General features: G+C 37.8%; 1 protein-coding gene across 3 annotated transcripts in view; it reads left to right on the top strand.

Annotated features, from left to right (window-relative positions):
- The window catches only part of LOC148131253 (uncharacterized), a 301,801-nt gene that overhangs the window by 254,568 nt on the left and 30,845 nt on the right, over positions 1-16,388 (top strand). Inside the window, exons 4-5 of one of the 3 annotated variants that reach the window (XM_087960575.1) lie at positions 4,799-5,004; positions 9,151-9,246. In XM_087960575.1, the coding sequence (XP_087816701.1) occupies positions 4,799-5,004; positions 9,151-9,246 (302 nt within the window). Of the gene's footprint in view, positions 1-4,798; positions 5,005-6,662; positions 7,932-9,150; positions 9,247-16,388 lie in introns of those variants that run through there. The other 2 variants (XM_087960578.1, XM_087960576.1) reach the window with 2 other exon arrangements.

Below are 16,388 nucleotides of genomic sequence, written 5' to 3'. Positions count from 1 at the left end.
GTAGCCTAGGTGCCACTTGGGTGACTCAGTTACATGTTCATGTAGTCTTGACCCTGATATTTCTTCCCTTTGTTAATTTCATTAAGCACTGCTTCAGTGTAATAAACCACCACTGAAGTCAGTGGGACTTACTTTGAGCAAAGCCTCTTAGAGTTGTGCTGTAAGGTTGAATTTGATTCAGACTAAAATAATAAGAGTAATTGGATAATCATAAATATAGCAAGAGGACTTTTTCACCCATTGTTCCATTTTTAGCTCAAACATGATTTTCCTTTCATATTTCAGTTTGACAAATCCATTTAAACCTCTAATTAGTGTGGTAGGGGAAAAAAATTAAAAGTAGACTCTTTTTTTTAAATTGACACTGGCAAAACTTTTATCCAAGAACTAAATGTAGCAAGTTTACTATTAACACTTAGCAGTACACATAAGCCCAAAATTATAAGCAATTCAATCTCCTTATCTTGAGATCAAAGTACTCTTTTTGTACCAATTTCCATTTTGTACCTATACTTTATAGAAGAATGAAGCAGAAAACAGATGTTAATAAAGTTTTCTTCCCATTTCCTTTTCTGAAAGCACTCTTGAGAACATAGGAAGTGTCTGATGAGATGGGGAAAGATTGATTATAGCCCAGCTTCTTGTTTCCAACCACGGTAAATACCATTTGGAAGCAGGTTGTGAACTATGTTCCTTCTCCTGTATTTCCAAAGTACTAGAAAATTATTCATTGTGGTTAATGGCCATTGAAAGATCTATTCTGCATTGTCCTATCTCTGTTGAAGCACACACCTAAACTACAGAACATTAACTATATTCAACAAATCGCCATTTATTCAACAGTAGATAGAAATCTGGAGAGATTGTTCTAATAATAATAACAGGAACAATAATGTTTAGTTAAAAATATGGAGATATGAAGAAGAATGATAGACTGCAGTAGGCAGCACAGGCAGTGTTAAGTCAAACATAAACATCGAGAAGAGCCACTTTTCCACAGTGTGTAAATCTGGATGTAGCTTCCAATAGATTCTTGAAACTATTGATACATTGACCAAGTTTGAAATTAATTCAGATTTACTTGAAAGAGTGCAGGGAAGAGCACCAAAGCTCCTATAAAGACCAGTGAAAAAGTATATTTAACCTAAAGAAGAGAAAGCTAAGGGGAGACAGAATAGGAGCCTTCCAATACTTGAAAAGCTACCACAGGGGAAAGGGAGTAGATTCATTCTTCACAATGGGCAATGGTAGGACAAGAAAAATGGGTGAAGCTTTACAGAGAGAAGTCCAGACCAAATAAGAAGGAATTTCTTGACTGTGAGAACTGTTAAACAGTAGAAGAATCTGCTTCCTGGAGTTATGGATGTTCTGTCAACTGTAGGTTTTTAAACAAAAGTTGAATCGCCATCTTTCTGAAATAGTCCTGGACAAGAATCTGGTCCATAAGACTTCTAATGTCTTCTCCAACTTTGTGATTCTATGATTCTATTTCTTCTTTAATAGAAAAGACCATTTAACTAAACGGTTTCAGTTAGATACTGGAAGGACTTTGCATCAGAAAGCAAGTGTCCTAGTGAGTCGAAAATAGTGTTTCCAACAATCCATTGTTCTAGTTGACTTCAAGTGTTTTTATAAAGCGAGTTAATTGATTAGAGAGATCAGACAACATTCTCAGCCAAAGTCTTTGAAGCTCAAACCAAATCTTATGTCTAAATAGGCCACTCTGTATTTGTCAGAATCACATTTGATTTTCACTAATGTCAAACTCTTCTTTTTTCCATCATTGGGGACTTTCTTCCTGAGCTTCACAACCAGAAGTTTTTGTTGGGATCACAAGTGGGAAACCATCTGGTCCCAATGAAACCTCTACCTCTCTAAGGTTCTTCAATAGGACAACATTGTTATTTAGTAAATAATAAAATAGAAGAATTTCATGTTCATCACAGAACAGAGACTGGTGGCTGAGGAGGAAAAATTCGGTGCTGACTGTCTGCCTCCATCATCACTTCCCTTCAACTACTACGGAAGGATAGCTGGGTGTAGGGTATATATGCAAACCTCTCAAGATTTGTTTCTGGCATCTTCAGGTAGAGTTGGGAAAAAATCCTTGTCTCTGACTCTATATAGTGCACCAGTGGGCCCCAACCTTTTGGGCATCCAGGGACCAGTTCCACGGAGAGAGGGTTTTTTCTGTAGACCAGAAGGGGCGTGGTTTTGTGTGCTGCCTGCATCCCATGGATGGAGCTTCACTCGTTTCCGCAGACTGGTTTTTGTCATTCCACGGCTTGGTACTGGTCCATGGTCCAGGGATTGGGAACCCCTGTAGTAGACAATATGAGCTTGATGGACCAATGGTCTGTTTCAGTTCAAAACAAAAAAAAGCAGCTTCCAATGTTTTCTACTTTCTTAAAAGAAAGAAGACTCCCCTTCTTCCTGGTTGCCACTCAGCAGCCACAGCCAACAAGTACTATTTCCCATCACATCACCTACTGTGTTGAATAGTCCAATCTTATGCATGGTTATTCTGAAGTATGCCCCACTGGATTCAATTGGATTTATTTCCAAGGAAGCACATGTAGGCTTGCAGCATTTAAGGCTGAAAAGATCTTCAGATTATCCAGCTGGCAACCCTCTGAGCTTTCTGAAGTGTTGCAAAGGCAGTGCACCAACTTCTTTATAAAAGAGAAATATTTGCTGTATGGCTTGTTCAGTTAAAGGTATCAGTTTAACTTATATACTTCCACAGGCCACAAGGAAGCAAATAAGTATCTCCCCCCAAGAAAGTATAATTCATGTTGCCTTTGCAAGAAAATAAAACCACTTTATTTGGCAAACATGTGGTTTGTTGCATGTAACAAATCCCCTGTCTGATGCATAGCATATTATTTTTCTTCTAACTGATCCAAGTTATATACTGATTTCTTTCCATTGGACAAGAGATGTTAATATTTATTTACACCTGTGGATATGACAGCAGGTGAAATGTGTTTAAACACCAAATACCTGCACATCATGCTTAATCCTAACCATGGGTTTGTGATATTTCACCCTATTTAGTATTTTCTTATTCTGATTGCATGTAGGACTCACATAATTTGTCAATCGTACTGATACAAATTATAGTAAATGTGGCATACTGTGAAGTAATACTGTGGTTAATTGTTCTTTAGCATCTAGTTAGCTTTTATTTGGTGGTGTTTCTGTTTGGAATTTTTCTTTTTTTTAATAATCAGTAGCAATTTAGACTGGGAAAAAAACCTTGAAAGAAAAAGTTACCTATTTAGTGATAAAAAAGAGTTCAAGACTGACAATGGTATGTTTTATGTGATAATTAAGTAGAAACATAAGATCACAAAGCAGACCTAGATCTTTAAAGCTCTCTCGGTATGGCTAATGCTTTTTAAATTTTTAAAGGAAATGACAAATAAAAGTTGTAATTAACTTAGCCTCATGAAATTACACCTCCCAGAGTCCTTCATAATCTTCAAGCATGCTAAGAACTTCATTTGCCCCTGTGATAGTCTCACACCACTTTGCACGTAGTTTTGTCCAACGTGACATACAAGAGCCTCCCTTAAGTCTTTCAGATCAAAACTGTCTTAAACATGTTACTATTTAAATACCAAATGTCAGTGTAGCTGCTCTAAAGAATTTAAGACTAGGTCTTGAACTGACCCAGGTTCAATTCTTCACTAGCCATGAGTGACTTGGGAATTTCAGAGGCAATTATCAACACAAATAAGGCTACTTATGAAGTAAATAAGACTCAGCCTTAGTGATAAAATGGGGAGGATGTGTACAGTGCCTTAATTAGGGAAGTTGAATCTATATAGATCAGGTTCTTTTGCTGTCCCAATTAGTAAGTGGCAATTAGAATAGCTTAAAAAAAAAGAATTTGCTTTTCAAATCTGTATGTTTTCATTCCTAATTTACCCTAATCCACTCAGTTTTTACGTGTTATTTTCCCTAGCATATATATTTTGAATATAACTTCAGTGAATTATTTTTTAAAAAAATATTCCTGTGTTGCACTTTTTACATATTAATTCCACATGTGAGCTTTTAAAATGTAAATTTTGTAAATGTAAGTGCTTTATTTTTAAATGTAACCATACCTGGGGTTATTTTTACAACTTTCAGAAACACATTCTTTTTTAATTTCTTGGCTTCATTCAAAGCTCTGAATGGAAAAGAATTACCTTTCATTCATTCCTGATAGGTGGACAGCAAAGCAACAGAGCCAATTTTTAATGTTCATATTGTTCTTTTTTCAGGACAGATGCCTAAAGTTCATATTTTTCCACTAAATGTAGCATTTTCTGGATGCCAGAAAAGGGTTATTGCTTTGTTTCTGACTTGGGCTTTTTGAGTTTTGATCTCAGACAATATGTTTTCCCTGTTCATTTTTGACAGAATGAAGATTCAGGAAGTTAATATGCAATAACTGAATCTTAAATGATTTGTTCCGGTAGCTCAAGGCCATTCTCTATTAATGGAATATGTTGCCCATTGCCTTTATCTTTAAAATTCCCAAATATCATATATGCAGTCATAGGTTACATTTTAATGCTCCCTCCTGCCATAAATACATTGCTCAATATAAGCAAACAAGAAATATTGTTGAAATCCTTTTGTGAAAACCAGAAAAGCTCTCAACAACGTATATATTTATGATCCAATATGAACCATTTCATAAAGTTTTCCCTTTCTAAACTATAAGCAGCAAGCATTCATCATTGCATGGCCCTAAGTTGCTTGAATATCATACTTACTCTTTTGTGTCTCCCTTTCTCTCCAGTATCAACTTGAGAAAAAGTCACCCTGGAGACTTCTGGCGACACAGTGGCATCAGTGGGTCATCTTCTGCACAGTCCTGGGTCTCATGATCAGCACTCCATTCCTGGTCTACCAGTTGATCATTGCATTTAAGGATCCTCCCCCAGGTCTACTTTTCAACATAGCAGCCATCTGTTTTGGAGCACTCACAGAGATGCTTCTGACCAAGTGAGTGTGGAAATAGAGTCTGTGTTTCTGGTTGCTTTCTCTGTCATGAAGATGATCAAGGTTGTCTAGCCTTTGAAAAAAAATGGGTGGCCTGCAAAAGAACCATCTCCAGTCTGATAAACCTCACTAGATATATCTAGAGGGCACCAGTGTCTGAAAACTCAGAAATTATAGCCTCCAAATGCAGGTAGCCTTTGACTTATAACACTTTGTTTAGTGACTGTTCAAAGTTACAACCCCAGTGAAAATAAAATAGATTAGAATAGAATAGAATAGAATAGAATAGAATAGAATAGAATAGAATAGAATAGAATAGAATAGAATAGAATAGAATAGAATAGAATAGAATAGAATAGAATAGAATTCTTTATTGACCAAGTGTGATTGGACACACAAGGAATTTGTCTTGGTGCAAATACTTTCAGTATACATAAAAGATACATTCATCAAGAGTCGAGAATCATAAGGTACAACACTTAATGATAGTCATAGGGTACAATAAGCAATCAAACCATACTTGGAAATAGTCAATATAAATTGTAAGGATACAAGCGACAAGTTACAGTCATACAGTCACAAATGGGAGGGAATGGGCGATAAGGAATGATGCGAAGATTAAAAGTAATAGTAGTGCAGACTTAGTAAATAGTTGAACAGTGTTGAGGGGATTATTTGTTTAGCAGAGTGATGGCTTTTGGATAAAAACTGTCCTTGTGTCTAGTTGTTCTGGTGTGCAGTGCTCTATAGCGTCATTTTGAGAGAAGGAGTTGAAACAGTTTATGTCCGGGATGTGAGGGGTCTGTAAATATTTTCACAGCCCTCTTTTTAACTTGTGCAGTATACAGGTCCTCAATGGAAGGCAGGTTGGTAGTAATTGTTTTTTCTGCAGTCCTAATTATCCTCTGAAGTCTGTCCTATTGGGTTGCAGAACCAAACCAGACAGTTATAGAGGTGCAGATGATAGAAAAAAGTGATGTGTGACCATTTTGTGTGATCAAAATTCAGATTCTTGGCAACTGGGATGCATTTATGATGGCTGCAGTGTCCTGGGTTCATGTGATCACCTTTTGTGACCTTCTGACAAGCAGAATCAGTTGAGAAGCCAGATTCACTTAACAACCGAGTTACTAACTTAATAACTGCAGTGATTCACTTGACAACTGTGGCAAGGAAGGTCATAAAATGGGGGCAAAACACACTTAACAACTGCCTCATTAGCAACAGAAATGTTGGCTCAAATGTGGCCCTAAGTCAAGGGCCAGCTATATGTAGAGAGCACTAAGTTGGGATTAGCTATTGTATAAATGTAGTTAACAGTTTAAACCAGGGGTGTCCAACCTTGGCAACTTTAAGACTTGTGGACTTCAACTCCCAGGATTCCTCAGGCTGAGGAATCCTGGGAGTTGAAGTCCACAAGTCTTAAAGTTGCCAAGGTTGGACACCCCTGGTTTAAACCCTGTATCTTTTCTTCCATAGCTTTTCTGAGAACGATTAGTTGTGGATCAGTGTACCACAAGATACCTACACACTGTGATATGTCTGCCATAAGCACTCTTCTTGTCTTTTCTATCTAAGACTACCCAACTAAGAATAATATTTCAGGATAATATAGTTATCTTTGTTATACAAACCCTACTTCCTTTTTTTTCTTATTCCAGTTGCTGACTAGCGAAGCACATTGAAGAAAACATAGCAAGCAATAAAATGCCAGTTGACTTCCTCTCAGCTAATCACAGGGTTAAATCATATGACCAGCCATGTGTCTAATTTGACCTTTAGTTAATTATGTGATAGGCAGTTTCCAAAGTAATACCAGGTTTGTCCTTAAATCTGTAAATGGCCATGGTGCATATTTGAATATGAAATAGAAAGTGGAACATATTTTTTAAAGTCCATATAGACTTTGGATTCAGGGTCTCTCCCAAAACCACATTTGCATCAGCAACACCTCACTTAATTCCTCCAAAGCAGGGGTGTCAAACTCAAGGCCCGTGGGCCAAATCCAGCCCTTTGATCTGGCCCTTGGGGCCACCCTGGAAACAGCAAAGGAGCAGCCCAAGGTGTCACTGCCAGCAAAAATGGAGCTCTGTTTTTGATGGCAGAGGGTTGCAGGAGGCCATCACAGCTGAAAACGGAGCTTGGGAGGACCGCTGTTTTCACTGGCAGAGGGTTGCAGGAGAAAACAAAGCTGAAAATGGAGCTCGGGAGCCCATTTTCACTGGCAGAGTGCTTTGGCCACCATAGACACACCCAACACAAGTGACAACAAACCAGCCATGCCCACCCCAGCCCCTGAGGTCAAATGCAATTCTGATGTGGCCCTCAATGAAATGACACTCCTGCTCCAAAGGCAACTGAGCCAGTGATGGTCAAATGGCAAAATTCACAACATGTGATTTGCTTCTATACAAAATTTCCATCTTTTCTCAACTTGGGTTAAAACTGAATCTTTGGACTAACGCTCATCCATAATTAAACCCATCCTCCTTTCCCTTTCTCTCAAATCAACCGGTCCCATGTTGACACGATTATCTTGAAGCTGTGATGGTCACTATTAAAATGTTGACATTTACTGTTTGAAGCTAATTTATGTTACTGTGAAATTGTAGGTATGTCTTGTAAATAAGTGTCACTAACATGAATTATCTTCAGACATTTAATGTCAGTATTTTAATGATAGGCCGCTCTCTCTGGTTGGTGGCTGTAATTTAGCTGCTGAGGAGCTGGAGAAGAAGTAGGGTTAGGCCTTAATGAAGTGGCTGAATAACAAAGGAAAGTAGAACACAAACTGAAAAAGGTGGCATTAGGGGAAAAATGAAATCTCGGTGACATAATTTTCAGAAAGTAGTCTAAATTTAAATAAGCATTTTGGCATATTATGTATTTGCTCTAAGAAGCACAAAAGCAAGAAAATGATAATTGTATTTAATTCCCCTTGACTTCTAACCTTTTTAATCTGTTGTGTTGCTAGTTCAGTATTGCAAATCTGGCTGCTTTATATTACAATACAAACATATGTATTGAGTTATTCCAGAAAGCTTGACATTTCAAAAACAAATATGAAAACAGAGTGAGGTTGGGCTTTTTCTTATTTTAAAGCAGTTGGTTAGCTTCTGCCTTAATTTGGATCTATGGGAGCCGGGAAGAATCATTAAAAGTAACATATCATCTGAATAAAAACTGCAGCACAAAGCAGCTGAATATCAGGCTTACATTTTTCCCCTTTCCCCAGTAGTTTGGGGCTAGGGATTGTTTTATTTTATTTTTTTAATTTCTCCTCAATATAATACCAATTGGAAAGTTGCCCAGAGACTACTAACCCATTAGCAAATTAAGAATCTGCTTTTAATAAAACAGAACTTGTAAATAATGCATTAATTGACTAGCTTGAAAGTTACCTTGAATGCTAGAAACCCAGGCTGTAAATGTATAGTGAAAGAACGATGAAAGTTGACTTAGCTGCACAATGATTGGAACAGATTAAATATGACAGTTGATATTTGCAAAAATGGGGAGCTAATTGGAGAACACCTGCAGCTGTTTTCCAACCAAAACAACAGAAGCCGAAGATGTATCTAATTGAAGTGTGTCACATTTTTATTTTGGCCCAATTTTTTTACCTTCCTTGGGGTGTTCTGTGCATGTTGGGTTTGTTTGTGCTACACTTTTGTCAGGACATGAAGCCTAAAGAAGCAACAAGTGTCTCTTTGACCACGTGTGGCATCTCTAGGTGTTTTGGAGAGTAAGCATGTGAGAGCTAAGAGTGCCTACACAATATGACTTAGATGCAGAGATGTTTATAATGTTTGATTGGGAGCAATCCAGAGTTTAGTATAAGATGGGCGGCTTTATAAATGTTTTAAATCAGTAAATAAATCAGAAGGAAGTTTGAATTCTTTGAAATGTTTGATCCCTTCCTCTGTTATTTTCTTCATTTGCCTGTCAAAAATCTCATACGGTGCTGCTTGGTTTTTGTAAAATTTATTTTAAGGTGCCACATGTTGCACAGAATAAGAGATTTTACATTTTTATTATATTGTTCCTATGCTACTGAGAAATCTCTTTTCTTTCTACTTTTATAAAATCTACATCTTCTTTCATTCAGGCATTGAGTGACTGTTTTTAATATTTTATATACATTTCCAGAGGAACAGATGGATCATGTCTCTTGCAGCAAAACTACCAAAGATTCTTATGGCAACTTTATGATGAGCAAATTTGTTATTGTCTAAACTTTCACAGGTGAAGTGAATTGTGTTACATAATAATCATTTAAGCCAGTGATTCTGAAATTGTGATTCATGAATCATTGGTGGTTGACATAAATCCACCAAGGATTCACCACATCCTTCCCTGAATTCATGACCATCTCTGTTTATCTCCTGTGGGTCTTCACTAACATTTGCCTGGTCAGATGAGAGTCACTTGCCCACTTAGCTCTCTCCTGGTTTACCACTAGATAGCTAACGAAGCCCAAGCTGTGTCTTCTCCCGGCTCATGAAACCCTCCATTCAGCCTCAGCTTGCTAGTCAGAGCTAAAGGTTCTTGCTCCTGGTTTGAGAAAATAGATCAGTTCTTGAAATATACATGTGACGATCAGTGGATGATCACATTTTTTTACTACCGGTTTTGTGGGCGTGGCTTGGTGGGCATGGCAGGGGAAGGATACTGTGACTGGTCAGAACCTGTTGAATACCACCTCTGGTGATGAGTAGTAATGTGAGCACTGAAAACTGAAAATAGAAAACAGATCATGAGGGCACGGCATGAATGTCCATACTGTGCTAAAAGAATGCTGTGTTCCTATACCAGGAACCTCAAAAGAAGCATGTAAATAGCAACAATGATTACCTAAAAATGGAGTTTCATTGGACTTCTAACTTCTTTATATTCAAAGGTTTTTTTAATTAAAGATTATTCCTGACTAACAGGTTTGTGCTAAGGGTTGTTGTTATAGAATGCATACATAAAACAATACCTGAACAAATACATTTTATTTGGAAGAATAAAATATCCTTTAAAAATGGAGCTTTTGGAAGGTAAACACAAATTTAAGTAAAATCGGGTTCCGACCAAAAAATTCACAAAATTTTTGAATCCGGTCATGAACACATACTCGGGTAGCGATCAAACATGATCCCTGACCCAGAAATTCCTGAAGATGAAACATTAGAAGACGAAGAAATCACCAAAGTTATGGAATGAATTATGGTCATGACCGGAGGTTCTACTGTATGATTATTAATGTATTCTCCAAAAAACTAGAGTTCCTACATTCTTAAACATAGGGAAGAGATGCTTGTTTTACTGTGTGATCCCCAGATTTTCCAAAGACTTATTTAGTGGCCTATGATTACAGAAAGTTTGAGAAACACTGATGTATGCAATGATATTTTTGTTAATTATTAAGATGCCACAAAAGTCTTTGTTCTTTAAATAAATTTGTAATCCACCCAAACAATTTAGGTTACTAGATGAATTTGAAATATAATAAATTATAGTTAATAACAGTAATTGAATTTAAAATTTATCCTTGGGAACATCTTGTAAACAGATTTTAAATTCAGTTATTACTAATATTAATTATGTAATCCTGAATGTGTAGTTTACAAAATTGTATGGTATCATTGGTCCTGACAATAATTTTGCTGACCCGCAAATATTCAAGATAGCTTTGATTAAGTCTCTCAATTGTAGTATTAGTCATAGAACATATATTTTGCTTGTCGCCAATCTTAGATGTAGGAATCCCTTAAAAACTCCAGTCTAAAACCCCTCAGAATTAATCTCAGACAGTGGAGGTGAGGGGTCGGCATCCTGCAGCCCACAAGCAGAATGTGGCCTACCACCCAATATTATTTGTCCCATGGTCCTAAAAAGAAATGGATTCACCAGCCTGCAAGAGAGAGGGAAAGAGTCCTCTCAATTGTCCATTTTTGCCATTTTGATGACAACTCCACCGGCCAGCTCAACAGACAGAGGAACAAGTCCTTCAAAAGGGTGATGGCAGGGCCTCTGACTCCATCAGAAAAGAAAGTTGTCAACCTCTGATGTAGACAATCCTGAACTAGTTGCTCCAATGATTGAGTCAGTCTTGATAATCACCCTTGATAATATCATTTATGTTTGATCGCGGGAAAGGAGACTCGAGACCAGTGTGACTTTCAGCTCTTATTTCTTTATTCAGCTCTGTACAAGATCCCAAGATGAACTGCGGCAGCCCTTTTTTATAGGGATTTTCCGCGGCTCGCAACCAATGACAGTTCTTTGAATCTCCCGCGATTGGCCGTGCCAATCACGGGTGATTCTTAGCGAACCAATTGCGATAGGGTATTTGAACCAATCATTGTACAGTGTCTGTTGACCAATCAGCATAGGGTATTCCAAGTATGCTAATATGGAACAATTTATATATCAGAACACAATGTCTTATTCTGGTAAAGGAATGTGTGTATGAATAGACATTTTAATCCAGTGATTTCTTATAAGTATTTAATTGCCTTTAAGGAATGATAGAAGTGTGTTTCAAAACTAAGTTACTGACCCAAACCTTGTTTCAAGGAAACAAACACCAAACAGAGATAAAAGCAAAACCTTTTTAACGCTTCTCTGCGAATTCCATTCATTCACAGTTAAAAGGCTATTAAAACTAATTGTCTCTGATAAGAACAAGCCTTGCCAAGGTTGTGCAAGGCTGCCAAGAACACTAGATTAAATTGCCAAGAAATATTCAAACCAAAAAGTCTCTAAACACAAACCAGGATAGTCTGAACGTCCACAAGGCTTGAAGTGCAAGAGCTTCTTTGCTTCCTGCAAAGAATCCCGGTCTCTCAAGCTGGCTTTTATCTCTTAAGGGAGGGGCCATTACCTTGCAGCCTTACTCCTGAGTCGCCCGTGCTGCTGCAGCTGCTCTTTCCTTCGAGCAGCTCTGTGCGCACACGCACTGGGCACAGGCTCCTCGGGATCCCCTGCATCACTGCTGCCAGCCTCCACAATCTCTGAAGGCAGCACTCCACTCCCTGATGGTCCTGGCCCCATCCCTGCATCACACGCAGGCCCCTCATCTGAGTCCTCGCTCTCAGAGACGTCAGCTGTCCGCACCTGCTGCTGGCGAACCACAACAGTTACATAACTAAGTATATAACCACACTGCCAAGGTGCTCCATTGGGAACGTGGTCCCTCAACCATTTCTGGAAGGCAGAATATTTTGTCCATTGTTTTTAGCACATTGCAAATGCAACCTATGTTTTCCTGCTCAAAAAAAAAAAAAACCCACCGAAAGTAGTGTTCCCAATTTGAATCAGCTCAAATATTGTGGTCTGGTTGGTGTGTTGATCTTTCTTCCTTGGCAATCCCTGGTTTGGCTACCACACTGAGAGAGGAACACCCCCTCACCTGGACTGATGCTCTTTGCCTTCTAGCTCTCTAATCTCTGTTGTAGCTATTGATATTAGTGGCTTGGTGGACTTGCTGGAGGAGACAAGGACCACTGGGTTGAAATCCAGCAGAAACACTTTTTTAATTGTTATTTCTCTTTCTCTGAATGATCTGCTTTTCAGTCGGATTTTTTTTTTCTTTAGTTCCATTGTATCATCATCATCATCATTCTTCATTCTTAGTAGGTTTGGGCTTCGAAGTCCTTCTACCTTAAGTAGATTGAAAGACTGATGAAATGCTACACCAGTGGATTTATTATAAATAATAAAGCAGAATAGGTAGTTTCAGGAAAAGAAAAACTGTAATAATTAAAACATTCTGCAAGATTTGAAACTGGTGACATTCTGCATGCCAGATAAAGGGTACAACCACTGTACCACTAAAAGATTCTTCTGCAAAAAAAAAAAAAACACCAGAAAAAAACAACTACCGTATAACAGTTCTTTTTAAGCCAAATGTGGGAAAATGTAAGATGGGTTTTTATTTTAAAGCGAAGTTATTCCAGCATATGTGTACATCTTGATGCCTTGACCTTGAATAATTAAAGTATACATGTTCAGCCAGACCACCCACAGATAGGAAAGCTTATTGTTAATCTCGATGGAAATATTTTGCAAGGCTAAAAAGGAATGAATACATATTAAAGTTCATACTGGCATAATAGAAGTCTATGTTCCTACCTTGAACTAAAATAAAACAGTAGACAAAAAAAATGTTTAATATCCTTTCAGGGAAAAGAAAAAATCTAGTTCCAGTTTTATTTCCATTACTTGAGATAGAATCCTCAACATCCTCACTGTTATTGCAGTTATTGTTGTTGTTGTTGTAATTATTATTGTTATAATATTGTTAAACTCTAATGCCTGTACACCTTCTAGGCATTCTTGAAATCCATAAAGGTAGCATCTATCAAATAGGAGTGGGTAGGCTAGAAATGATACCAGAAAGCATAATTTATAAATTTGGACACAAAATATGTGAATAGGAATTTTTTTTTCAAAAAAGAAATTCTGGTTTTTGAACATTAATACTTATACTGGTGGTAGATAAGAAGCATCGAGAGTGTCTTTGCTAACAAGAATGAATTCTAGCTCTCATCAAAAGAAGGATTCTGAAGAGCTGTACTGCATGCTCTCTGTCATTCTGTCTTTGAGATACAGGTGTCTTTTATAAAATACATTTTAGTCTTCTTTATTGGGGAGAGAAGCCACTAACATTCTCATAAGTAAAAGAATTCCTGAATTAGCGTAGTTACCAAATGTTTGACCTATAATTAGAAAGAGCAACTGCCATTTGAGTGTAGTTTTATAGTGCCCCAAGTCCAAACTGAACTGGCCCATTTTACTAGGGGTCAATTTCACGCAGGCATATTCTATTCTACAGCAGTCATATAGCCATATAGGGACCATATGGCATGGTTCATAAAATTAGAATATGGCCTCACTTTTGTTCCAAGCCTGGCTAGTATAGAGTTGGTTTGGCAGTGGATTTTTGTTGCTTTCCAACAATGGCCAACAGACATTAGCAGCTTCAACTGCATATTCAACATACTTGCACTAAACCTGACTTAGCTATGGCAATGACATTTCTACCTTTGCCTTTATCAGAGATTCTACCAAGCAACAGATCAGCCTTTGTCTTCTTCAAATTAGAAATAGTTATAATTTGATAATAAAAAGAGTGTAATTTGATAATCAGTGAATGGATAACCAAACGGTTCTAGATTTAATATTGCAGAATTTGCCCTTGCATTTTTCAATGCCTTGTTCCACAGGAGTTTAAAATATTTGGCATTTTTAGTCAGCATCTCTTTATGGGTAGTCCTTATCTAATGGCTGCCATGTGTAGTGACTGCACAAAGTTACAATAGCAGTGAGAAACTTACTTAATGACCCTCCTTGCACTTACAACTTGCACTTTATGACTAGTATTGCAGTGTTGCCACAGTCACATTGAAATTGAAGTGTGACACAACCGGCAGGTGTATTTTTTTAAAAAAATATTATTTATTTATTTATTATTTATATTTATTGTGAAAGGAAAGAGGAAAGAAGGAAGGTTTAAAGAATATATAAATGACTTCCAACCTTTATTTCAATGTTTAATTTTACTCTTATTAACCTTCCTCCTTCTTAGATGTTATAAAAGATCCTTAAGCCTGTCATTTAATTCATGTATTTCTTAATCTTCAAACCATAAATCATTTCATTTCTTCCTTCTTTCAAAAAAATATTCATATAAGCCTTACAGTCTTTTGCAAACATATGTGTTCGGTTTTTTGTTGTTGTTGGTTTTGGTCTCACCAGACAGGTTAGTTTTGCAATTGGCAGGCACTTATGCAGTCACAACATCCCACAATCACAAGATTGTATGCTCCATAGCTGGCTTCCAACCAACAGAGTAATGGAGAAGCCACTAAAGTCACAAGTCACAGTTACATGTCTCAACAACTTCAGGTGATTCTCCCAATGGCCACAGTGGAATTGATGTTATAAGCCTAGCACAGTTATGATAATTTTTTCACTTAGTGACCACAATTGCTTAGTTGATAGAGTTACCTGTCCCAATTAGGGCATTAAGCAAGGATTCTCTGTAACTTGTAACAGATGTAACAGATAACCAGAGTTGCAAGAGGCCTTGTAAGTCATCTAGTCCAACCCCCTGCCCAAGCAGGAGACCCTACACCATTCTGACAGATGGCAGTCCAATCTCTTCTTGAAAGTCTCAAGTGATGGCGCTCCCACAACTTCCGAGGGCAAGCTGTTCCATTGGTTGATTGTTCTCACTGTCAGAAAGTTTCTCCTTATTTCCAGGTTAAATCTCTCCTTGTTCATTTTCCATCCATTATTCCTTGTCTGGCCTTCGGGTGCTTTAGAAAATAGCTTGACCCCTTCCTCTCAGTGGCAGCTCCTCAAATATTAGAAGACTGCTATCATGTCTCCCCTGGTTTTTCTCTTCACCAGACTAGCCATGCCCAGTTCCTGTAACTGTTCTTCATATGTTTTAGTCTCCAGTCCCCTAATCATCCTGGTTGCTCTTCTCTGTACTTTTTCTAGAGTCTCAACATCTTTTTTATAGTGTGGTGACCAAAACTGTGAAAAACGGTCATAAGTCACTTTTTTCAATGGTCACTCCACACAAGCAAAGTACCAGCAAAGGAGGGGAAAATAACTCCAGAGAAGTTCCTGAGACAGGAAGTCTAGTCCTGCCAAGAATGTAATAAGGGTTAACGGAGAGGCAGTTTCTGTAAGCAACACCAGAATGTTTCCTTCCTGCCTTCCTTACAGGATTAGGCCAGTAATTTCTTCTAACAACCGGTTCTCCGAACTGCTTAGAATGTTAACAACCGGTTCTGGCAAATAGGTGAGAACTGGTAGAATCCCACCCCTGTTTACAGCCCTCTCTAAGCAATTTACAGAGCCAGCATATTGACCCCAACAATCTGGGTCCTCATTTTCCTGGATCTCAGAACGATGAACAGCTGAGTCAACCTTGATCCAGTGAGAATCGAACTGCTGGCAGTCAGCAGAATTAGCTGCAATACTGTATTTTAACCACTGCACCACCACGGTGATGCAGTGCTTACATTTTCAACTTTGTGTATGTGAAATCTGTGTTGGGTATTATTAAATCATCTTTTGGTTGTTAGAGTGGACTTTTTAAATTTATTACCAAACATACCCACACTGTTTTGGAAATAGAAGACAGAAAGATACTTTTTTTAAAAAAAAAAGTATGTTTAATGAATGAAGTCTTCTTGAAACCTGATTCCACTGGCTTCACTACCAGAGTTAAGAGACCACCTCATCTTTTTTGGCATTACATAAACCAGGGGTCAGAGAAGGCTTATACTTAGCTCACATTAGGTGTTGAAAAAGTTCGGTGCAATGAGCTAATGAGAATTGGAGTTCTTTTGTGGTAGTAGGAACTGGTGGTTTTATGTAGG

This window comes from Notechis scutatus, chromosome 3 (assembly GCF_049901735.1).
Source record: "Notechis scutatus isolate UNSWTSFEM ecotype Mainland chromosome 3, rNotScu1.2, whole genome shotgun sequence".
Taxonomy (NCBI): Eukaryota; Metazoa; Chordata; class Lepidosauria; order Squamata; family Elapidae; genus Notechis; species Notechis scutatus.
This window is presented reverse-complemented; position numbering and strand designations above follow the sequence as displayed.